We start from the raw sequence: 24,838 nt of genomic DNA, 5'->3' as shown, positions 1-24,838 counted from the left end.
CCTCTTCATAACCAATGGACAATCGCTCTCCCCAATTTCAATGTCTTAGACATTCAGTCAGTCGTATTTATTGAGCACTTACTAAGCGCTTGGGAGAGTATAGTGTAATAGAGTGGATAGACATGCTCCATGCCCACAACAAACGTCCAGTCTAGCGCAAGAGACATTCATAGAAACACATTACAGATCTGTACATGAGGGCTGTTGGGACTGAGGGAGGGGTGAACAAAGGGAGCAAATCCAAGTGCAGGGTGAGGGGATACAAAGCCCATCTCCTCCAAGAGGCCTTCCCCAGCTAAGTCCTCATTTCCTCTTCCACTCCCTTCTGCAAATCCCTTACATTTGGATTTGCACTCTTTCTTCATCCCTCCCTCAGTCCCACAACACTCACGTACATCTCCACACTTATTTATTTATATTAATGTCTGTCTCCCACTCCAGAGAGTACGCTCGTTTTGGGCGGGGACGGATCTACCTTATTTTTGCTTTTTCTTTTCTTTCTGGTATTTGTGAAGCGCTTACTAGGTGCCAGGCATTAAATGCTGGGATACAAAGTCATCGGGTTGGACACAGTCCACATCCCACGTGGAGCTCACAGTCTCAATCCCTATTTTACAGATGAGGTAACAGAGACAGTGAAGTGAGTTGCCCAAGGTCACAGAGCAGACAAGCGGCCGAGCGGCATTAGAACCCAGATCCCTCTGGCGCCGAGGCCCGGGGTCTAGCCACTAGGCCCTGCTGCTTCTATACTGTCCTCTCCCAACTGCTCAATCCCGTGCTCCGTTCTGGGTCTGACCCAGAATCCCCAAAGCAACCAGGTCAACTGGAAGCAACTGAGGCAGAGCTAACTCTTCCCCCTTTTAGACTGTGAGCCCGTTGTCAGGTAGGGATGGTCTCTTATTTGTTGCTGAATTGTACTTGCCAAGCACTTAGTACAGTGCTCTGAACACGGTAAGGACTCAGTAAATACGACTGAATGAGTGAATGAATCTTGCGCTCTCCCAAGTGCTTGGGACAGTGCTCTGGAGACGCTAAGCACTGGATACCGTCAACTGATTGGGGTTGAACTCTCCACCCTCATTCCCCACCAGAAACCTCCCCTAAAACCTCTCTTCTACGGGTAGTAAGGCTTCAAAGAATACAATTTGGCCAAAGGGCTCTTGAAGTTGACACCAAAAGGAAGGCGCTGGAGGAGAGGAGAATGATTTCTCCCCCACTGTAACGATTTAATTAGCCCTTCCAGGGGACTCCTTACATCCCACATCCAGGCAGCCATCGGTTCTTTTTATCAAGAACGCGGAAGAGTATTCCTTGATCCCTCTGGCGTGGCTTACTTCTTTTAAACACGGCATTCGCTTTTTTCACGATTATCTGTTAAGCACTTTCTAGGTATCAGACATTGTTCAAAGTGCTGGGAACATGTTAATTAGATCGGGGGCGCAGTCCCCATCCCGCTTGGGGCTCCAAGTCTAAATGGGAGGGAGAACAGGGATTGAATTCTTATTTTACAGTTGAGGGAACTGAAGCACAGAGAATTAAGTCTTAATTTGCCCAAGGTCACACGGAAAGCAACCGACAGAGTTGGGAAGAGAACCCAGGTCCTCTGGCTCCCAAGCCCGTGCCCTTTCCGCTAGACCACGCTGCTTCTCGGAATTAAAACACGAGCATTTCCAACTTGGCGGTCAGACTTCTTGGACTCAAAACCCCGGTCAGAGCCTCTCCTCCCTTATTCTCTTACCTTCCTGAGGAAGGAATAAGGTTCCTTCAAGACGAGGAAAAGATGCCTGGTACTCAGACGCGCTGTTCAGCAAGCAGTTCAAAGTGGACTCGGAGGGCAAGATTGATGTCCATGGAGAGAACTGAGGCTCGGCTGTACTCTCTTTTCCAAAATCCTGCGGTTTTCCTCCATCGTGTCTCCAAAATTGACTCAGAAGTTCAGAGGGCACGATGGTACCTCCCACAAGACGAAGAAGCTCATACAGCATCCAGTACCCTACGTGATCTGGTGATTCCCAACCCTGAAACGAAAGCAGAGTCAGAGGTCGCCGGCACACCAATAATACCGAGACGTGCGTTGGAGGCATAAGCGAAGCAGCGTGGCCTAGTGGAGAAAGCACAGGCCCGGGAGTCATAGGACCCGGGTTCTAAGCCTGGCTCTGCCGCTTGTGACCTTGGGCAAGTCACTTCGCTTCTCTGTGCCACAATTCCTTCATCTGTAAAGACTGAGGCTGTGAGCCCTATATGGGACAGGGACTATGTCCGACATGATAACCTTGTGCTCGGAAATGCCTGGCACAAAGCGCTTAGCAAATACTATTTAAGAAATTTTAAAAAATTTAAACATCAAAAAAGAGTGCCTCGTTGAACAGGATCAATTTTACTTACGATGGTTCCAACTTCTTCACATCTGTTTTCGATTCCCATTCTATTCTTTTGGTGATCTCCTTCCCCCCCGCCTCAATTTCCCAATGGATCTTTTATCTTTTTTTTTTTCCCCTCTGTTCATTACCGGACTAAGATACTTTTCTATTCAAGTCGGTCTCCAAATGGTGCAGAATATTCCAGCACTGTTTCTTTGTAGAACCGTCGAATGAAGTTAAATTTCGTTATGAAATGAAACCTCCCCCCATCCCACTCAAAGAGCTAAGAATGTAGTCTCCAATTAACGTCCCCTCAGAGCTGGCTCGGTGTCTACTCCCAGTAGGGTAGGGTTCCCACATTATTTGGCTGGAGGTTAGTTCAGCGGGCAGGGAACGTGTCCACCAACTCTGTTGTATTAGACTCTCCCCAAGTGTTTCATATAGTGCTCTGCACACGGTAAGCGCTCAATAGATACCATCGGTAGAGTGAGAGAATCAGACAAAAAGCTGGGCAAAAATGAAGCCCCCACAGGCCATCAGACTTAATACTGCCACCCCTCCGCGTCCTATTTGGGTTTGATGATGAGCCTCTGGCCCAGAGAGTCCACGTGCCTCTGCCACTCTGTAACTGGACATTTCCTTCCAAAGGGAAGACATGGGTGATTGCCCCTTGTCTGCTATGTGACCCTGGGCAAGTCACTTCCCTCTTCTGTACCTCAGTCTCCTCAACTGCAAAATGGAGATTCTACAAGCCCCATGTGGGACAGGGACTGTATCCGGCCTGATGAACTTGCAACTACCCCGGCGCTTAGGACAGTGCTCTGCACACGGTTAAGTGTTCAATAAATAGGATTGGCTTGAATGAATGACCTAGAATGAGCACAGAATACCATTTCTGCCCTGGTGAACAAGTACAGAGTTGCACCTAAATCCCCAAACCCAGTGTCCCAACGCCCGAGTCGCTGAGAACCAAGAGAGTTGGTTAGAGAAGCAGCACGGGGTAGTGGACAGAGCACGGGCCTGGCAATCTGAAGGTCACGGATTCTAATCCCCGCTCTGCCACATTATTATCCCGGTGGTATTTGTTTAGCGCCCGCTATGTGCCAAGCACTGTTCTAAGCGCTGGGACAGCTAGCAGGTCAGAGCTAGCTGGAACTTCTCCGTGTCTCAGTTACCTCATCTGTACAAGGGGGATTGAGACTGTGAGCCCCACGTGGCACAACCTGATTACCTTCTCTTCCCCCTTCCCGCCAAGTGCTTGGAACAGTGCTTGGCACGTAGTAAGTGCTTAATAAATACCATCATTATGTTGACAGCGCTTAGAGAAGCAGCGTGGCTCACGAGTCAGAGGACGCGGGTTCTAATCCCGGCTCCGGCCCCGTCGGCTGTGGGACTTTGGGCGAGTCACCTGACTTCTCGGTGACCTCATCTGTGAAACGGGGATGAAGCCTGCGAGCCTCACCTGGGCCAACCCGATGGCCCTGTGCGTCGCCCAGCACAGTGCTGGGCACCTAGCAGGTGCTTGACAAAGAGCGACGTGATGATAATAATAATGTCGGTATTGGTTGAGCGCTTACTATGTGCAGAGCACTGTTCTAGATACAGGGGCATCAGGTTGTCCCACGTGAGGCTCACAGTCTTAATCCTCATTTGACAGATGAGGGAACTGAGGCCCAGAGAATTGACTGGCCCACAGTCACCCAGCTGCCAAGTGGCGGAGCGGGGATTCAAACCCGTGACCTCTGACTCGATTGATTGATTCTCGATTCTATTGATTGCTATTGTTTTAATGAGATGTACATCCCCTTGATTCTATTTATTGCTATTGTTTTTGTCTGTCTCCCCCGATTAGACTGTAAACCCGTCAGTGGGCAGGGACTGTCTCTATCTGTTGCCGATTTGTCCATTCCAAGCGCTTAGTCCAGGGCTCTGCACACAGTAAGAGCTCAATAAATACTATTGAATAAATGACTCCCCAGCCCGGGCTCTTTCCACTGAGCCACGCTGCTTCTCTGGTTAGATCGTGAGCCCGTCATTGGACAGGGACTGTCTCTATCCGGTGCCGATTCCAAGCGCGTGGTCCAGCGCTCTGCACATAGCAAGCGCTCACTAAATAGTACTGAATGAATGGGTCCAGCGCTCTGCACATAGTAAGCGCTCACTAAATTGTACTGAATGGGTCCAGTGCTTGGCACGTAGTAAGTGCTCACTAAATAGTACTGAATGAATGGGTCCAGCGCTCTGCAGGTAGTAAGCGCTCACTAAATAGTACTGAATGAATGGGTCCAGCGTTCTGCACATAGTAAGCGCTCACAAAATACTACTGAATGGGTCCAGTGCTCGGCACGTAGTAAGCGCTCACTAAGTAGTGCTGAATGAATGGGTCCAGCGCTCTGCACATAGTAAGCGCTCACTAAATAGTACTGAATGGGTCCAGTGCTCGGCACGTAGTAAGCGCTCACTAAATAGTACTGAATGGGTCCAGTGCTCGGCACGTAGTAAGCGCTCACTAAACAGTGCTGAATGAATGGGTCCAGCGCTCGGCACATAGTAAGCGCTCAACGGAATGAATAACCGGGTCCAGTGCCCCGCACACGGTGAGCGCTCCATAAATACCCCTGGATGGGGAAGCCCAAGCCCGGGGCGGGTTTTTACCTCGGCCCGCTGGGCGGTGTCGACCCAGTAGAGGGTGACCTTCCGCCCGGTCATCAGGTCCCGCACCCTGCGGGGCAGGAGGCCGTCGAGCAGCTGGCGCGGGGCGGGGGGGTCCCGTCCGGCCACGAAGCGGAGCAGCTCCCCGCGGGAGCGCGGGCAGGGCGCCAGCAGGAAGACGGCGTTGGCGAAGGGCGGCGGCGCCGGGTCCGGCGGGTCCCCGGGCCAGTCCAGCAGGGCCTCGCTCAGCGCGTCGCGGGTGCGGCCCGCCCCGGGCCCCCCGTCCTCCCCGCCGCCGCCGCCGCCGCCTCCGCCCCGCCGCTCCCCGCGCTGCAGCTCGGCGTCCAGGGCGGCCCAGCCGCGCGGCCCCAGCTCCCGGAAGTGCGGCGCGCCCGCCGGCCGGCTCCGCTCGCCGGCCCGCGAGTCGAACACCTTGAAGGCCCAGCGCAGGCGGGCGGGGCCCAGGCGGCAGCCCAGGCCGCTCAGCAGGCGCACGGCCGCCCTCCGCCCCCGGGGCCCCGGGCCCGCCGCGTCCAGCAGCAGCAGCGCCTGCGGCCGCCCCATGCCCGCCCCGCGCGCCACCGCCGCCGCCGCCGCCCGCGCGCCCGGCTCCCGCGCTGCCCCGCGCGTCACCGGCGCTCGCCGCTCATTGGCCCGCCGCCGCCCCGCCGCCGCCTCTCATTGGCCGGCCGGCTGGCGGCGGTTGGTCGGCCGGGCCGCGCGACCTCGGCCGGCCTGTGATTGACAGCAAACGGCCAGCGGCCGGGCCTCCCTCGCCCAGGTGGGCCCAGGCGAGGCGCACGGTTAATCCCCATTTTCCAGACGGGGGAACCGAGGCCCAGAAAAGTGAAATGATTTGCCCAAAGTCACACAGCAGACAGGGTGGAGTCAGCATTAAAACACTTGGCCGCCCCACCCCCGGGCCCATGCTATAGCCACTAAGCCATACTGCTTTCCTAGAGGGGGAGTCAGACGTGAATGTAAATAAAAAATATTGGTATTTAAGTGCTTACTGTGTGCTGAGCACTGTTCTAAGCGCTGGGGGAGATCCAGGGTCATCAGGTGGTCCCAGGCGAGGCGCACAGTTAATCCCCATTTTCCAGACGGGGGAACCGAGGCCCAGAAAAGTGAAATGATTTGCCCAAAGTCACACAGCAGACAGGGTGGAGTCAGCATTAAAACACTTGGCCGCCCCACCCCCGGGCCCATGCTATAGCCACTAAGCCATACTGCTTTTCTAGAGGGGGAGTCAGACGTGAATGTAAATAAATAATACTGGTATTTAAGTGCTTACTATGTGCTGAGCACTGTTCTAAGCGCTGGGGGAGATCCAGGGTCACCAGGTGGTCCCAGGCGAGGCGCACAGTTAATCCCCATTTTCCAGACGGGGGAACCGAGGCCCAGAAAAGTGAAATGATTTGCCCAAAGTCACACAGCAGACAGAGTGGAGTCAGCATTAAAACACTTGACCCCCTCACTCCCGGGCCCATGCTATAGCCACTAAGCCATACTGCTTTTCTAGAGGGGGAGTCAGACGTGAATGTAAATAAATTAATAATATTGGTATTTGTTAAGTGCTTACTATGTGCTGAGCACTGTTCTAAGCGCTGGGGGAGATCCAGGGTCATCAGGGCATCCCACGTGAGGCTCACAGTTAATCCCCATTTTCACAGAGAAGTGAAGTGACTTGCCCACAGTCACACAGCTGACAAGTGGCAGAACCGGGATTCGAACTCATGACCTCTGACTCCCCAGCCCGGGCTCTTGCCACTGAGCCACGCCGCTTCTCTAAGCGGGCCTAGCCCTCCCCGCACACGCTTTTCATCACTACTACATCGACGGACATAGATGGAAATAGGGAATCAACGTAGATCGTCGATTGATTTCAATCAATACATCTTCAATCAACGTGTATCGTAGATTTCTTCACATAGATGTAAATAGGGAATCAACATAGATCGTCAATTGATTTAAATCAATAAATCTTCAATCAAGGTATATTGTAGATTTCTTCACATAGATATATATAGGGATTCAACGTGTATCATAGATTTCTTCACATAGATGTAAATAGGGAATCTACGTAGATCGTCGATTGATTTCAATCAATACATCTTCAATCAACGTGTATCGTAGATTTCTTCACATAGATGTAAATAGGGAATCAACGTAGATCGTCGATTGATTTAAATCAATAAATCTTCAATCAAGGTGTATTGTAGATTTCTTCACATAGATATATATAGGGATTCAACGTGTATCATAGATTTCTTCACATAGATGTAAATAGGGAATCTACGTAGATCGTCGATTGATTTCAATCAATACATCTTCAATCAACGTGTATCATAGATTTCTTCACATACATATAAATAGGGAATCAACGTAGATCGTCGATTGATTTAAATCAATAAATCTTCAATCAACGTGTATCGCAGATGTCTTCGCATAGATGTAAATAGGGAATCAACGTAGGTCGTCGATTGATTTAAATCAATAAATCTTCAATCAACGTTTATCGTAGATTTCTTCAAATAAATGAATATAAATATGGAATCGACGTATATCATCCATTTCTTTGAAAATATAAATATTGAATCAACGTATATCATCGATTGATTTAAATCAATAAATCTTCAATCAACGTGTATTGTAGATTTCTTCAAATAGATATAAATAGGGAATCAACGTAGATCATCGATTGATTCAAATCAATAAATCTTCAATCAACGTGTATCATAGATTTCTTCAAATAGATATAAATAGGGAATCAACGTAGATCATCGATTGATTTAAATAAATAAATCTTAAATCAACGTATAACGTAGATTTCTTCAAATAGATATAAATAATAATAATGTTGGTATTGGTTAAGCGCTTACTATGTGCAGAGCACTGTTCTAAGCGCTGGGGGAGACATGGGGGAATCAGGTTGTCCCACATGGGGCTCACAGTCTTAATCCTCATTTTACAGATGAGGTAACTGAGGCCCAGAGAAGTTAAGTGACTCGCCCACAGTCACACAGCTGACAAGTGGCAGAGCTGGGATTCGAACTCATGACCTCTGACTCCAAAGCCCATGCTCTTTCCACTGAGCCACGCTGCTTCTCTGTAAGCCCATCAAAAGGCAGGGACTGTCTCTATCTGTTGCCGACTTGTTCATTCCAAGCGCTTAGTACAGTGCTCTGCACATAGTAAGTGCTCAATAAATACTATTGAATGAATAATAATGTTGGTATTTGTTAAGCGCTTACTATGTGCAGAGCACTGTTCTAAGCGCTGGGGTAGATATAGGGTCATCAGGTTGTCCCACGTGAGGCTCACAGTTAATCCCCATTTTACAGATGAGGTAACTGAGGCACCGAGAAGTGAAGTGATTCGCCCACAGTCACACAGCTGACAAGTGGCAGGGCCGGGAGTCGAACCCATGACCCCTGACTCCGAAGCCCAGGCCCCATGGAATCAACGTAGATCATCGATTGATTTAAATAAATAAATCTTAAGTCAACGTATAACATAGATTTCTTCAAATAAATAAGTATAAATATTGAATCAACGTATATCATCGATTTCTTTAAAAATATAAACATTGAATCAACGTATATCATAGATTTATTTAAATAAATAAATATTAAATGAATGCATAGCATAGATTTATTTAAATAAATAAATATAAATATTAAATAAACATATAACATAGATTTCTTCAAATAAATAAATATAAATATTGATCAGCGTATAGCATAGATTTATTTAAATAAATATTAAATGAACGTATATCATAGATGGATTTAAATAGATAAATACAAATATTAAATTAATGTATATCATAGATTTGTTTAAATAAATATGAATCTTAATGAACATATATCGTAGATTTAAATAAATAAGTAAATGTAAATATTAAATGAACGTATGGCGTATATTTAAATAAATGAATGTGAATATTAAATAAACCTGTATCATTCATTTAAATAATTATAAATGTTAAATAGACATGTATCATATATTCATTTAAATAAATATAAATTTTAAATAAACACATCATTTCAAACCTCTCCCCCCGACATACACAATAAATAAATAAATATCAAGCATATATCGTTTCGACCTCCCTCCCCCACACACAATAAATAAATATTAAATAAACATATATCATTTCGACCTTCCCCCCGCCACACACACACAATAAATAAATATGAAAAAAACATATATCATTTCAAAGGCAGATGTGACGTTCACTAAGTACTTCTTAAGCGCCAGGCACCGTACTGAGCGCGGGGCTAGAGGCGAGATGACCGCATGCATGCATTCGTTCATTCCATCGTATTTACTGAGCGCTTACTATGTGCACAGCACTGTACTAATCGCTTGGTAGGGACAATTTGGCGACAGATCGAGACCATCGCTGCCCAACAACGGGCTCCCGGTCCAAACGGGGGAGACAGACGGCAAAACGAAACGGAACAAGTAGTCAGACGTCAATACCATCAAGATAAATAGAATCATATAGACATATACACATCATTAACAAAATAAAGTCATAAATAATATATACAACTATGGGCAAATGCCGTGGGGAGGGGATCGTCCACGCCCCACAGGCTCAGTCACAGATGAGGGGCCCAGAGAAGAACAATCTTGGTATTTGTCAAGCGCTTACTAAGTGCCAGGCCCCGTACAAAGCGCTGGGTTGGGTACGAAGAAATCGGGTTGGACAAAGTCCCTGACCTGCATGGGGCTCACAGTCCTAACCCCCATTTCACAGATGAGGTCGCTGAGGTCCAGGGAAGTGAAGTGACTACTAGGCCGAGGCAGCAGACGAGCGGCAGAGCTGGGATGAGAACGCACGACCTTCTGATTCCCCGGCCCGCGCTCTGTCCTCTGTGCCGGGCCGCTTCCCGGAGAAGTTAAGTGACCCGCCCAAGGTCACGCAGCAGACTAGAGGAGGAGCCGGGATTAGGAGCCGGGTCCTCTGACGCCCAGTCTCATGCTCTTTTTCTGTGGTATTTCTGAAGTGCTTACTGCACGCAAAGGGCTCTGCCGAGCCCCGGGGTAGATCCAAGCCAATTCAGCCATTCGTTCAATCGGATTTATTGAACGCTGAAGTTGGACACATTCTCTGTCAGTCAGTCAGTCGAATTTCTCGAGTCAGCTGTGCGACTTTGGGCAAGTCACTTAACGTCTCTGGGCCTCAGTTACCGCATCTGTAAAATGGGGATGAAGACTGTGAGCCCCACATGGGACAACCTGATTACCCCATATCTACCCCAGCGCTTAGAACAATGCTTGGATCATAGTAGGCACTTAACAAATACCACAATTATTATTATCATTGAGGGCTTCCTGTGTGCACAGCGCTTGACTAAGCACCTGGGGGAGTACGTGGGGTTCACCGATCACTCGATCTCTATTGATCACTATTTTAATCACTATTTTACTCTTGATCGCTATTTTACTGATGAAATAACTGAATACCAGAGAAGTGGTATCATGTGAGCCTGTTATTGGGCAGGAATTGTCTCTATCTGTTGCCGAATTGTACATTCCAAGCACTTAGTACAGTGCTCTGCACATAGTAAGCGCTCAATAAATACTATTGAATGAATCATCACCATCAATGGTATTTAATAATAATAATGACGGTATTTGTTAAGCTCTTACTATGTGCAAAGCGCTGTTCTAAGCGCTGGGAGGGATACAAGGTGATCAGATTGTCCCACGTGGGGCTCACAGTCTTCATCCCCATTTTACAGATGAGGGAACTGAGGACCAGAGAGGTTAAGTGACTTGCCCAAAGTCACGCAGCTGACAAGCGGTGGAGCCGGGATTCGAACCCATCGCCTCTGACTCCCAAGCCTGGACGCTTTCCACTGAGCCGGGCTGCTCTGTACCGAGCACGGTGCTAAGTGCTTGGGAGAGTGGCATCACTGGGAAGTCACAGTAAGGTTGCTTTGATGTGCCAAAGACTTCCATGCTCCCTCTGAGGTATAGTTGAGCCTGGATCGGGATGCAAGCTCCTCCGTGCAACTTCAACTTTCTTTCCCATAGGATAATTAATAATAGCAATAATAATAATCGGGGTGTCTGTTAAGCGCTTAGTATGTGCCAAGCAATCACTCTAAGCACTGGGGAAGAGGCAACATACTCAGGTCGGACACAGAGCTCCCAATCTAAGTAGGATGGAGAAGAGGTTACAATTCCTTAACTCCCATTCTCTCCTGGACTCCCTCCACTCTGGCTTCCGTCCCCTCCACTCTACCGAGACTGCTCTCTCTAAGGTCACCCATGACCACCTTCTTGCTGAATCCAATGGCTTCTACTCTATTCTAATCCGCCTTGACCTCTCAGCTGCCTTTGACACAGTCGACCATCCCCTTCTCCTCCACACCTTATCTCACCTTGGCTTCACAGACTCCGTCCTCTCCCGGTTCTCCTCTTATCTCTCTGGCCGGTCATTCTCGGTCTCCTTCGCGGGCTCCTCCTCCCCCTCCCATCCTCTAACTGTTGGGGTTCCCCAAGGGTCAGTTCTCGGCCCTCTTCTGTTCTCCATCTACACTCACTCCCTCGGTGCACTCATTCGCTCTCACGGCTTCAACTATCATCTCTATGCAGATGACACACAGATCTACATCTCTGCCCCGGTCCTCTCCACCTCCCTTCAGGCTCGTATCTCCTCCTGCCTCCAAGACGTCTCTACCTGGATGTCTGCCCGCCACCTGAAACTCAACATGAGCAAAACTGAGCTCCTCATCTTCCCTCCCAAGCCCTGTCCTCTCCCTGACTTCCCTATCACCGTGGACGGTACGACCGTCCTTTCCATCTCTCAGGCCCGCAACCTCGGTGTCATTTTTGACTCGGCTCTCGCGTTCACCCCACACATCCGATCTGTCACCAAAACCTGCCAGTCTCATCTTTATAATATAGCCAAGATCCACCCTTTCCTCTCCACCCAAATGGCTATCTTACTGTTATGGGCTCTCATAATATCCCTGCTAGATTACTGTGTCAGTCTGCTCTCTGATCTCCCTTCCTCTTCTCTCTCCCCGCTCCAGTCTATTCTTCACTCCGCTGCCTGGCTCATCTTCCTGCAGAAATGCTCTGGGCATGTCACTCCCTTTCTTAAAAATCTCCAGTGGTTGCCTATCAACCTCCGCAGGAAACAAAATCTTCTCACTCTAGGCTTCAAGGCTCTCCATCACCTTGGCCCCTCCTACCTCTTCTCCCTTCTACCTTCTCTCTTTCCACTGCCCACCCTGCACGCTCCGCTCCTCTGCCGCCCACCTCCTCACTGTCCCCCATTCTCACCTATCCCGCCGTCGACCCCCGGGCCACGGCCTCCCGCGGTCCTGGAATGTCCTCCCTCCTCACCTCCGCCAAACTAATTCTCTCCCCCTCTTCAAAACCCTACTTAAAAATCACCTCCTCCAAGAGGCCTTCCCAGACTGAACTCCCCTTCTCCCTCTACTCCCTCTACCACCCTCCTTCACCTCTCCGAAGCTAAACCCTCTTCTCCTCCCATTTCCCTCTGCTCCTCCCCCTCTGCCTTCCCATCCCCTCAGCACTGTACTCGTCTGCTCAACTGTATATATTTTCATTACCCTATTTATTTTGTTAATGAAATGTACATCGCCTTGATTCTATTTATTTGCTATTGTTTTAATGAGATGTTCATCCCCTTGATTCTATTTATTGCTATTGTTCTTGTCTGTCCGTCTCCCCCGATTAGACTGTAAGCCCGTCAAAGGGCAGGGACTGTCTCTATCTGTTACCCATTTGTACATTCCAAGCGCTTAGTACAGTGCTCTGCACATAGTAAGCGCTCAATAAATACTATTGAATGAATGAATGAGGTATTGAATCCTCCTTTTACAGAGGTGGTAACTGAGGCGCAGGGATGGCAAATGACTTACCAGGGTAACACAGAAGGCACGTGGTGGAACTAGGATTAGAACTCAGGTCCTCTGACTCCAAGAGCCTGGGCTCTTTCCAACAGACCACACTCCTCCTGCTTTCCAGTGAGCCCCTGAAGAGCAATATATCCCAACCCGGGTAACTTATTTTTCCTTCCAAATTCCTTTCTCCACCGAATTTTCCCATTACAATAGTCTCCAAAGTCCTTAATAATCACTGGAGCATTTGTTAAGTTCTTACTCTGTGTTGAGCTCAGCACTAAGCCCTGGGGTAGATACAAGATAGTCAGGTGGGCCAGTATCTCTGTCCCACATGGGGCTCACGGTCTGAGGGGAAGGGACCTTGGCATTGTCCTCAATTCCTTGCTTTGGTTTCGTTTTCGCATCCAACCTAAACATAATTCCAGAACATTTCCTGCTCCTTCCTCTCCCTCCAAACTTCCACCACTCAAGCATTACCATCAAAAGTATTTATTGACTGCTGTGCACACGGTGAGCACTCAATAAATACAATTGAATAAATACAATTGAACCAATGAATGAGTGCTTACGGCATGCAGAGCACGGTACTAAGCATTTAAGAGAGTGCCATACAACAGAGTTGGCCAACATTAGAGTCTAGAGAAGGAAGACAGACATTAAGAGAAACAAAAATTTCTAATATATCATTTATAAATATGTACGTAAAGGCTATGGGGTTGAGGGTAGGGCAGATATCAAATGCCCAAAAGTCACAGATACAAATGCATAGACCACGCAGAAGGGAGAGGGAGCCAGGGAAAAGGTGACTTAAACGGGGAAGACGGCCTCTTGGAGGAGACATGACCTTAATAACGCTCTGACGATGGAGAGGACGGTGGTCTGGCGTATATTGAGCCGGGGCCTGGCAGGGAAGAGGTGGCGGCGAGATAGATGAGATCGGGGCACAGTAAGCAGGCTGGCTTACTAGAGGAGAGAAATGTGCAGGTTGGGTTGTAGTAGGAGATCAGTGAGGTGAGGCAGGAGGGGGCAAACTGATCAAGTGCTTTAAAGCCAATGTCATAGCCCCGCTTGGCTACTTTATCAATCAGTGTTATTTACTGAGCACTTACCGTGTGCAGAGCACCTGGGGGAGTACAATACAGTAGAGTTGGTAGACCCATTTCCATACCACAACAGGCTTTCAGTCTCTTCATGGGAACTTCCTACCTCCCATCTCTCCCCTTCAAGTCTACATTTGTCCCTGGCTCGCATTCACTTCATCCCATCCTGGTTTCCACTCTCAACCTCACCTCACTCTCCCTTGTTCTTAATTCTCCCGCTTCTGGTCCCTGGCTCACGCCTTTCCTCACCCTGGAACTCCCACTCCTTTACAAGCTGGGAAGCAGGGAAGCAGCGTGGCCTCGTGGAAAGAGCACGGGCCTTGGAATAAGAAGACATGGGTTCTGATCCCAGCTCTGCTGATTGCTTGGCCCCCTGCTAGTTATGTGACCCTGGGCAAGTCACTTAACTTCTCTGTGCCTCAGTTTCCTCAGCTGTTCAAGGGGGATTCGTCACCAGTTCTCTCTTCCACTTAAGACTGTGAGCCCCGGGTGCGACAGGGACTGTGTCCAACCTAAGTGACTTGTAATCATCATAATAATAATGGTGTTTGTTAAGCACTTGCTATGTGGCAGGCAGTGTACTAAGCGCTGGGGTGGGTACACGCAAATCGGGTTGGACACAGTCCCTGTCCCACGTGGGGCTCACAGTCTTAATCCCCATTTTACAGATGAGATAACTGAGGCCCAGAGAAGTGAAGTGACTTGCCCAAGGTCGCCCAAGCAGGCAAGCGGTGGTGCGGGGATTAGAACGCATGGCCTTCTAACTACCGGGCCTGTGCTCTGTCCATTCATTACGCCATTCTGCTTCTCCCTACCCCAGCGCTTAGAACAGTGTGGAGCACGGAGCAAGTGTTTAACAAGCATCATAACACAAACAGCAAACAATCTGGTAGAGCTCAGCGCTCCCCACTTTCAAAGCCCTTTTGAAATCCCAACTCCTCTAGGAAGCATTCCACGATTAATTTTATGTTTTCCCAGGTCATCGCCTGACTGCTGAGGTGGCAGTTAGGAGATCTCAAACCTCCCAAAGCACTTTCGTACATAACGGAGCACATACTTTATTTTTAGTTTACTTGACTATTCAAACATTTCTTCCTCCTACCTGTTACCGTCTTCTCCATTACATTGAAACTCCTCGAGGGCAGGATCATGTCTCCATTGTACTCTCCCACAAGCTTCCTCTGGTGCTCTGCACACAGCAGGTGCTCAATCAAACTTTTAATTGATGGCTCAAATCCTCTCCCAGTATACACTGCCCTGGGCATATGGCACCATGTCTGTGAACCCATTCATTCAATTCATTCTGTCATTATTTACTGAGCAATACTCTGTGCAGAGCACTATACTAAGCATTTAATCACTGTACTAACCCATGTATTTGTCCCCCTGCATATGATCCAATGTATGGCCTGGTCATTTTCCCCACTCCTGAGGGGTTTTTTTAATGGTATTTGTTAAACTCTTGGTCTGGGTCAGGAACCGTACTAAGTTCTGGGGGGAGATTCAAGATAATCGGGTTGGAAACAGTCCACGTTGCGCATGGTGCTCACAGTCTTAATCCCCCTTTCACAGATGAGGTCACTGAGGCACAGGGAACAGAAGCGACTTGCCACCAGACAAGCGGCAGAGCAGGTATTAGAACCCAGGGCCTTCTGACTTCCAGGCCTGGGCTCTAACCATTAGGCACATGCTGCTTCCTAGGGTTCTGAGAGACTCCCAAGTACTTAGTATAGTCCTTCGCACACAGTAAGCGCACAATAAATTGGATTGGATGAATGACTGAATGAATGGAATAAGCCTGTCCTGTAGTGACCACCGAACAGAAGAAGGATGCAGGCCAGAAAGAGAATCCAGTTTGGGAAAGGCCTGGCTGACAGGCACTTGTTCTCAGTGGGCCCAGTTTTCCTTGTTGCCCGACATTAGAGAAGCGGTGTGGTGTGGCGGATAGAGCACGGGCCTGGCAGTCAGAAGGTCATGGGTTCTAATCCCGGCTCCGCCACTTGTCCGCTGTCTGACCCTGGGCAAGTCGCTTCACTTCTACCTCAGTTATCTCATCTGTGAAATGAAGATTGAGACTGTGAGCCTCATGTGGAACAGGGTCTGTGTCCAACCCAATTTGCTTGTAACCCCCACAGAGCTTAATACAGTGCCTGGTATTCATTCACTTATTTAACTGTATTTAGTGAGCACTTACTGTGTGCAGAGTACTGTACTAAGTGCTTGGGAAAGTACAATGCAGTAATAAAGAGTGACCATCCCTGCCCACAATGAGCTCACAGTCTGAAGCGGGGGAGACAGACATCAGTACAAAGAAATAGACATCAATAAAAATAAATACAATTACAGATGCTTACATAAGTGCTGTGGGTCCAGGAGGTGGGGAAGAGCAAAGGGAGCAAGTCAGGGTGAAGTAGAAGGGAGTGGGAGATGAGGAAAAATGGGGCTTAGTCTGGGAAAGTGTCTTGGAGGAGATGTGTCTTCAGTAAGGATTTGAAAGTGAGGAGAGTAAACGCCTGGTGGATTTGAGGAGGGAGGGCATTCCAGGCCAGGGGTAGGACGTGGGCCGGGGTCAGCGGCGAGACAGGTAAGACCAAGGCTCAGTGAGAAGGTTAACACCAGCGGAGTGGAGTGTGTGGGCTGGGATGTAGAAGGAGAGAAGCAAGGTGAGGTAGGAGGGGGTGAGGTGATGCAGAGCTTTCAAGCCAACGGTGAGGAGTTTTTGTTTGATACGGAGGTGGAGAGGCAACCACTGGAGATTTTTAAGGAGACGTCTGACATGTCCTGAACGTTTCTGTAGAAAGATGATCTGGGCAGCAAAGTGAAGTATGGACTGAAGTGGGGAGAAGCAGGTTAGGAAGTAACCTTTTCCTGTGCTCCACCTCCGCGCCCCATCTCTCCTACTCCCTCCCTCCCTGTGCCCTACCCCCTTCCCCGCCCTACAGCACTTGTGTATGTTTGTACATAGTTGTTATTCTATTTATTTTATTAGTGATATGTATGTATCTATAATTCTATTTATCTATTTTGATGCTACTGATGCCTGATATTACTTGTTTTGTTTAGTTGTCTGTCTCCCCCTTCTAGACTGTGAGCCTGCTGTTGGGTAGGGATTCTCTCTATCTGTTGCCAAATTGTACTTTCCAAGCGCTTAGTACACTGCTCTGCACACAGTAAGCGCTCAGTAAATACGATCAAATGAATGAATGAATGAATGAATGAATGAATGAAGTGGTTATCATCTCCTCCTTCTGCACAGTAAACCTGAGTCTCCGCCCTGGACTCTCTCCCATGCCGCCGCTTCCTAGCCCAGATGAGTTTTGACTTGTAGCAGATTGCCTTCCACTCGCTAGCCACTGCCCAACCTAGGAATGGAACAGGTAGGCCTCCGCTTGACTCTCCCTCCTGTAGCCAAGGCTGGTAGACTACTGGAAACTCTCCAGGTGCGATCCTGAGAGGAATAATGTTACTACTAATAGTAATAATGGATTGTGTCCAACCTAACGTATTCATTCATTCAATCGTGTTTACTGAGCGTTTACTGTGTGCAGAGTACTGTACTAAGCGCTTGAAAAGTACAATTCAGCAACAAATAGAGACAATTCCTGCCCAACAACGGGCTCACAGCCTGGGGTCGGGGGAGACAGACATCAAAACAAGTAAACAGGTATCAATAACTTCAACATAAATAAATAGAATTTTAGATACATACATATCATTAATAAAATAAATACAATGATAAATATGTATGTGTACACAAGTGCTGTGGGGCGGGAGGTGGGGTAGAGCAGAGGGAGCGATTCGGGGAGATGGGGAAGGGAGGAGGGGCAGGGGAAAAGGGGGGCTTAATCTGGGAAGGCCTCTTGGAGGAGATGAGCTTTCAGTAGGGCTTCGAAGGGGAGAAGTGTGCTAGTTTGGCGGATGTGAGAAGGGAGGGCATTCCAGGCCAGAGATAGGACGGAGGCCACCGTATCTACCTCAGTACTTAGAATTGCGCTTGGCACCTAATAAGTGCTCAAGAAATACCATAATAAGAATGATCCCCTACTCAGTAATAGAAAATAACAATGATATTTTGTAAACACTGAGGTAGTTGCAATATATATAGGTCATATACAGTCCCTGTCTCATATATGGCTCACAGTCTAGAGGGGAGAACAGGTATTGAATCCCCATTTTCCATATGAGGAAACTGAGGCACAGAGCAGTTAAGTGACTTGCCCAAGGTCACCCAGCAGTACAAATGGAGGAGCTGAGCCTAGAACCCAGGTTTCTTGACTCCCGAGCCCGCTGGGTCTGCCCCTTCCCCGCCCGAGTCTCTTCGCTCCCACAAAACCCTCAGAGACCACGTATGGGGTTTGGGGGAGAAGAGAGAAATAATAATAATGATTATAGTATTTGTTAAGCACTTACTATGTGCCAGTCACTGTACTAAGCGCTGGGATAGATACAACCAAGTCAGGTTGGACATAGTCCCCATCCCACATGGGGCTCATAGTCTCAATCCTCATTTTACAAAAGAGGCTCCAATCTCCAGTTCTTACAGTTCCCCTCACCCTCCAACATCCAGTCCAAGACAGTAGGGGCTGGAGTGGGCAAGGAGGCAAAGACCCCTCTCTCTCTCCCTCCAGCATCACAGAACCCAGTTGTTTGGACAGGTGCCCCTTGTCCTAGCGCTGCGGGATTAGGTGAACAAGAATTCCACATTTGCCTATCATCAGTCAACTGACAATATTTATTGAGCACTTACTGAGTGCAGAGCACTGTACTAAAAGCTTGAAAGAGAGCAATAAAACAGAGTTAGGAGACATGTTCCCTGCTCACAGTGAATTTACAGTCTACAAATGAACCAGTCTACAGTTTTGTAAACTTCAATCACCTCCCTTCTCTGTCAGTGTGCAGTCCTCCCTCCAGCCCCCAGCCCACTTTTTTATGGGTTTTTGTTAAGTACTTTCTATGTGCCAGACAATGTTCCAAGCACTGGGGTAGGTACAAGCAAATCGGGTTGGACACCGTCCCTGTCCCACGTGGAGCTCATCGTCTCAATCCCATTTTACAGATGAGGGAAATGAGGTGCAGAGAAGTGAAGTGACTTGCCGCAAGATCACACAGCAAACAAGTGACTGAGCCGGGATTAGAACCTGGGTCCTTCTGACTCCCAAGCCCATGGTCGGTCCACTAAGCCATGCCCCTTCCCTTTTCCCTTACAAAGAAGTGGCTATCTTTCCTGGCCTATCTCAGAGGACCTGCTCCACTAGCTCCATCCTGAGCTGGAGCAACCAGAACTGGCCTCAGAATCCCAGGTTCGGGGAGACCTGGGTTGTAGAGGGCCTGAACTCCACCTCTTGTTTGGTTTCCGTCCTGCCTCTGGCCTGGAATGTCCTCCCTCCTCGAAGTCGACAGACCATGACTCTCCCCTCACTTCAAAGCCTAATTGAAATCACATCTCCTCCAAGAGGCCTTCCTTGACTAAGCCCTCCCTTCCTCTTCTCCCAATCCCTTCTGCATCCCCCTGACTTGCTCCCTTTATTCATCCCCTCTCCCACCCTTCAGTACTTACTTACAGATCCAGAATTTATTTCTTTACTTATATTAATGCCTGTCTCCCCTTCTAGACTATAAGCTCGTTGTGTGCAGGAAATGTGTCCTGTAATAATATTGTAATAATTATAATTGTAATAATAATAACAATAATGGTGGTATTTGTTAAGCGCTTACTATGTGCCAAGCACTGTTCTAAGCACTGGGGTAGATACAAGGTAATCCGATTGTCCCACATGCGGCTCACAGTCTTAATCCCCATTTTACAGATGAGGTCATTGAGGTACAGAAAAGTGAAGTGACTTGCCCCAAAGTCACAGAGCAGACAAGAGCAGAGCCGGGATTAGAACCCATGTCCTCTTACTCCCAAGCCTATGTTCTTAATAATGTTGGTATTTGTTAAGTGCTTACTATGTGCCGAGCACTGTTCTAAGCGCTGGGGTAGCCACAGGGGAACCACGTGGGGCTCACAGTGTTAATCCCCATTTTACAGACGAGGGAACTGAGGCACAGAGAAGTTAAGTGACTTGCCCACAGTCACACAGCTGACAGGTGGCAGAGCCCAGATTCGAACCCATGACCTCTGACTCCAAAGCCCGGGCTCTTTCCACTGAGCCATGCTGCTTCTTGACACTTGGCCTTGCTGCTTCTCATAAAACATTGCTATAACATAGGGGCTGTCATCAAAGATATTAACAGAAGCCAGTTTGGTTCTTTTTATGGCATCCGTTTAGCCCTTACTACATGCCAGGCACTGTACTAAGCTCTGGGGTACATACAAGGTTAGACACAGTCCATATCCTACCTAGGGCTCGAAGTCATAATATCCATTTTACAGATGAGGTAACTGAGGCACAGAGGAGTTTAGTCACTTGCCTAAGGTCACACAGCAGGCAAGTGGATGAGCCGGAACTAGAACCCAGGTCCTTCTGACCCCCAGGCTCATGCTCTATCCACTAGGCCACTACTACTACTACTACTACTAATAATCATGGTATTTGTTAAGAGCTTACTATGTGCCAGGCACTGTACTAAGCACTGGGTGGATACAAGCAAATGGGGTTGGACACAGTCCCTGTCCCACTTGGGGCTCACAGTCTCAATCCCCATTTTATAGACGAGGGAACTGAGGCACAGAGAAGTGAAGTGACTTGCTCAAGGTCACACAGCAGACAAGTGGCAGAGCCAGGATTAGAAACCATGACCTTCTGACTCCCAGGCCCGAGCTCTATCCACTATGCCAAGCTGCTTCCCTATTATTATTAACACATTATTATTATTATTATGGTGTTTTTTAAGCACTTATTATGTGCCAAGCACTGTTTTGAGCTCTGGGGTAGATGCAAGATAGTCGGGTTATACATAGACCCTGTCCCACATAGGACTCGCAGTCTTAGTTCCTATTTTACAGATGAGGTAACTGAGGCTCAGAGAAGTTAAGTGATTTGCCCAGGGTCACACAGCGGACAAGTGGCAGAGCCAAGATTAGAATCCTTCACCTTGAATGAAGTTTTCTTGGCCCAGCTGAGGGTGCTTAAGGGGCTCCCAGTGGGCCAGAAGCCCCATCCCAAACCTTGTCCCTCAGTTTCGATGGACACGGTCGATCGGGGAGGAAACCCGAGAGAGCAACCTCCGTCCGCCCCGAGCGGCCAACGGCAGTGTGGCCCTCGCTGGCATCGGCAGGAACTGGGGGCTGGCCCTGTGCCGGGATGGTACCCCTGCATCGGCCAGGTGCCCGCCTGGGGAAAGGGGAGGGGACACCTGGGTTGACCAGGTGTTCACAAGATGCTCAACCCCCTGAGCAGCAGTGCCTTGGTCATGCCCCCAGGCCCAAGCTGCCTCCATCCTTCCATCTCACCATCCCTCTTTGATTACTGTCATTACTGCTATTAACACGATTAAAAAATAATGACAGTAATAAGAGTGACAATCATCAGCATTTAACTCATTTGGTGCTTATCAGCTCCTCTCTGAGGGCGGGCTGATGGGGCGGGTCCTGGAGCTCAAGATGGGGCTACGTGAGTCAGGGAAGACCACGTACAAGCAGAAGAAGCAGAAGAAGAAGCTGCGTTGCCTAGTAGATAGAGCATGGGCTCGGGAGGCAGAAAGATCTGGGTTCTAATCCTGGCTCTGTCACTTGTCTGCGGTGTGATAGTGGGAAAATCACTTCACTTCTCTGCGCCTCAGTTACCTCACCTGTAAAAAATGGGGATTAAGATCGTGAGCCCCTTGTGGGACATGGACTGTGTCCAATTATCTTGTAGATAATCCAGTGCTTAGTACAGTGACTGTCACATAGTGAGTGCTTAATAAATTCATTTAAAAAAAAAAGGCCAGCAGTTTCAGTCACCTCCCAGTTCCCTGCAGCCTGGAGGAAGAGCTGATTTTTTGATGCTCGATGCTTGAATCGCCCCGGTTTGATGAGACACATCGCTGGTCGGGCCAGAGGTTTCCTAGTGCCTCGGGACAGTCTTTTCTCGCTTCCAGGGTCAGCCCTGGCCCAAGGGTCCTGGTTAGAGTGGGTCTGTCCCAGTCATAAAATATTCATCCCCACATGTAAGCTCATCTCTAGACCGTAAGCTCGTCTCTAGACTGTGAGCTCATTGTGGACAGGGAATGTGTCTGTTTATTGTTGTATTGCATTCCTCCAAGGATTTGGTTTAGTGCTCTGCCCACAGTAAGTGCTCAATCAATACGATTGAGTGAACAATTTATTTATTTCTATTAATGTCTGTCTCCCTCTCTAGACTGTGAGCACCTTGTGAGGAGGGAATATGCCTACCAGCTCCGTTATAAAGTACTCACCCAAGTGCTTAGTACAATGCTCTGCACACAGTAGATAGTAAATGCAACTGATTGATTGATGCAAGGGTCCCGGTCATCCCCATCATCATCATCATCATCAGTGATACTGAACACTTATAGTGTGCATAACGCAGCGTACAGGACGCAGCGTACAGGAAAGTGACTTGGGCAAAGGGGACGGGGGGCTGATGGACGGAGCCTGTGTTTCTGGGGCCTCTGCGGCGGAGGGGCCCAGGGGAGTCCCGGGCCTGACTGTACTCAGCCCAAACCCAGTGATGGCAACGAGCGAGAGAGTGACATTCGTGGTCCTGTATTCTGCTTCCGTTCAGGCGTGGAGTGAGAGCAGGATCGAATGGCTGAGGGCTGTCCTACGGCAGCCAGGCCCCGCACTGGCCCACATCCTCCTGGCCTCTCACTCTTAGCGTGGGCCAGTGGAAATAGCACAGGACCGGAAGCCAAGAGACCTGGGTTCCAAGCTCAGCTCTGCCTGCTATGTGACCATGGGCAAATCACTTCACTTCTCTGTACCTCAGTTACCTCATCTGGAAAATGGAGATTTATAGCTTCTCAGTCAATCTATGGTATTTATTAAGCGTTTGCTGTGTGCAAGGCACTGTACTAAGCACTTGGGAAGGTACAGTATAACAGTTTACTGTCACTACTGCCCACAAGAAGCTTACAGAATAGAGAGACAGACACTAAAGTAAGTTTTCATACTCTCCCTCCCTCTTTGACTGTGAGCTCTCTGTGGTATTGTATCTGGTCCGATTATCTTGTATCTACCCAGCAAGTAGCACAATGCTTGGTAAGCATTTAGAAAATCCCACAAATGTCATTATCACTGTCCTTTGGCAGTCCAACCCCAAAGTGTCTCATAACACCCCACCCCCACCCTGTCCTGTACAGCTTGGCCCTGCACTGTCATCGTCAGTGGCATTTATTGAGCGTTTACTGTGTGTAGAGGACTGTACTAAGTGCTTGTGAGAGTTTAATACGACAGGGTTGGTAGACATGTTTCCTGACCCCTAAGTAACCAGTCTCCATCTAGTCCTATCCAGCCCAGCCCCACAATGTCATTCATTCATTCAATCATATTTATTGAGCGCTTACTGTGTGCAGAGCACAGTACTAAGCTCTTGGAAAATACAGTTCGGCAACAAATAGAGACAATCCCTACCCAACAATGGGTTGACAGTCTAGAAGGGGGGAGACAGAAAAGAAAACAAAGCAAAACAAGTAGACAGTCATAATAACAAGTAGACTGTCCTACAGTATAACCAGGCCTTCATGGTGTAGTGGATAGAGGATGGGCCTGGGAGTCAGAAGGTCATGGGTTCTAATCCTGGCTCTGTGGCTTTTCTGCTGTGTGACCTTGGGCAAATCACTTCAGTTCTCTGGGCCTCGCTTACCTCCTCTGTAAAATGGGGGTTGAGTCTGTGAGCCCCATGTGGAACAGGGACTGTGTCCAACCCGATTCGCTTGCATCCACCCCAGCAGTACAGTGTCTGGCACATAGTAAGCTGCCTAACAAATACCATAATTATTATTATTCAGCACGGCCCCATGTGGTCCTACACGGTCCAGTCTGTACTCTCAGGTCCGAAACTGTCCTACGTGGCCTTGCCACTCTGAACCCCACTCTGAACCCAGGCTTCCTGGGATCCAAGCTCAGTCAATTTTTCCATTGGGAGTGGCACCAAACTTGAGGGTGACCTGCAGAGAGGCCTGCTGATCAGCATCCTTGGAAAGGTCCCATGCGACATAGAACTGACTTTTTTCCTGAGGAAGAGAATGGGACCTGTTGGCAGCCTCTTGGGCACGGTGAGTAGCAGGGAACGCTCAGCAGCCATTCCCCCCACCCCCCGATCTGCTTCCCCGATACTTAAGTCACCCATCTGTGACCTCTGAGGAGGGATTTATCTGATACTGAGTCAGCAGCCACCCCTGTGGGCATCAGGTGCCAGGGGGACCCGCTGAGATGTCTCGGAGCTGGCAACGTGCCCATCAGCAACCCACATCCAGGTGGATCCTACATCGCTGGAGAATAACAAAGCGAAGCCCCAAGTTAATCATGGAAGCGGGTGGGTATTGTCTCCATCAGCCCCCCGGGGCAGGGCGGGGCCAGGCTGTGAAATATGCCTCACCAGCATTCTCTGTATATTAACTCTCCTGTGATATTAACCCTCTGAGGAGGCTTTGAAAAATGGGATAGATTTCTATCTGTCTGCGGTGGCCCAGGTCGGCCTGGCAAATAGACCCTCTCGCCCACTGGCCGAAGGCAAGAGGCAATTTTTCCTGGGCGAAGATCCAAGGATGCAGATTCTACTCGGCTCACCCCAAGTGCCTCCAGGCCGGGAGGGGGCTGATAGGGGCCTGATAGGGGGCGGGAGACGGCTTCCGTTCATTTGTCCGGGTGGGTGGAAGTAGGGGGATGGAGATCTCTGATCTGAAGAGAAGGGGGATGCGGTTTTTCCCCTTTCTGTGGGAG

The 24,838-nt window shown here is 48.9% G+C and overlaps 1 protein-coding gene and 1 non-coding gene across 2 annotated transcripts in view; both read right to left on the bottom strand.

The window, feature by feature from the left end:
* The window catches only part of TICRR (TOPBP1 interacting checkpoint and replication regulator), a 65,882-nt gene extending 44,456 nt beyond the window's left edge, over positions 1-21,426 (bottom strand). The window contains exons 1-5 of the mRNA XM_039912197.1: positions 21,404-21,426; positions 5,646-5,747; positions 5,332-5,514; positions 5,016-5,298; positions 1,739-2,018 (exon numbers count right to left, since the gene is read on the bottom strand). Coding sequence (XP_039768131.1) covers positions 1,739-2,018; positions 5,016-5,298; positions 5,332-5,514; positions 5,646-5,747; positions 21,404-21,426 — 871 coding nt within the window. The remainder of the gene's footprint in view (positions 1-1,738; positions 2,019-5,015; positions 5,299-5,331; positions 5,515-5,645; positions 5,748-21,403) is intronic.
* Positions 17,328-17,465, bottom strand: LOC114812410. The gene has a single exon (XR_003760063.1). It is a non-coding gene; the product is annotated as a small nucleolar RNA SNORA7 (small nucleolar RNA).
* Positions 21,427-24,838: the final 3,412 nt, after the last annotated feature.

Source organism: Ornithorhynchus anatinus, chromosome 5 (genome assembly GCF_004115215.2).
Source record: "Ornithorhynchus anatinus isolate Pmale09 chromosome 5, mOrnAna1.pri.v4, whole genome shotgun sequence".
In the NCBI taxonomy this organism is placed as follows: Eukaryota; Metazoa; Chordata; class Mammalia; order Monotremata; family Ornithorhynchidae; genus Ornithorhynchus; species Ornithorhynchus anatinus.
Note: the sequence above shows the minus strand (reverse complement) of the source record. Positions and strands in the feature narration are given on the sequence as shown.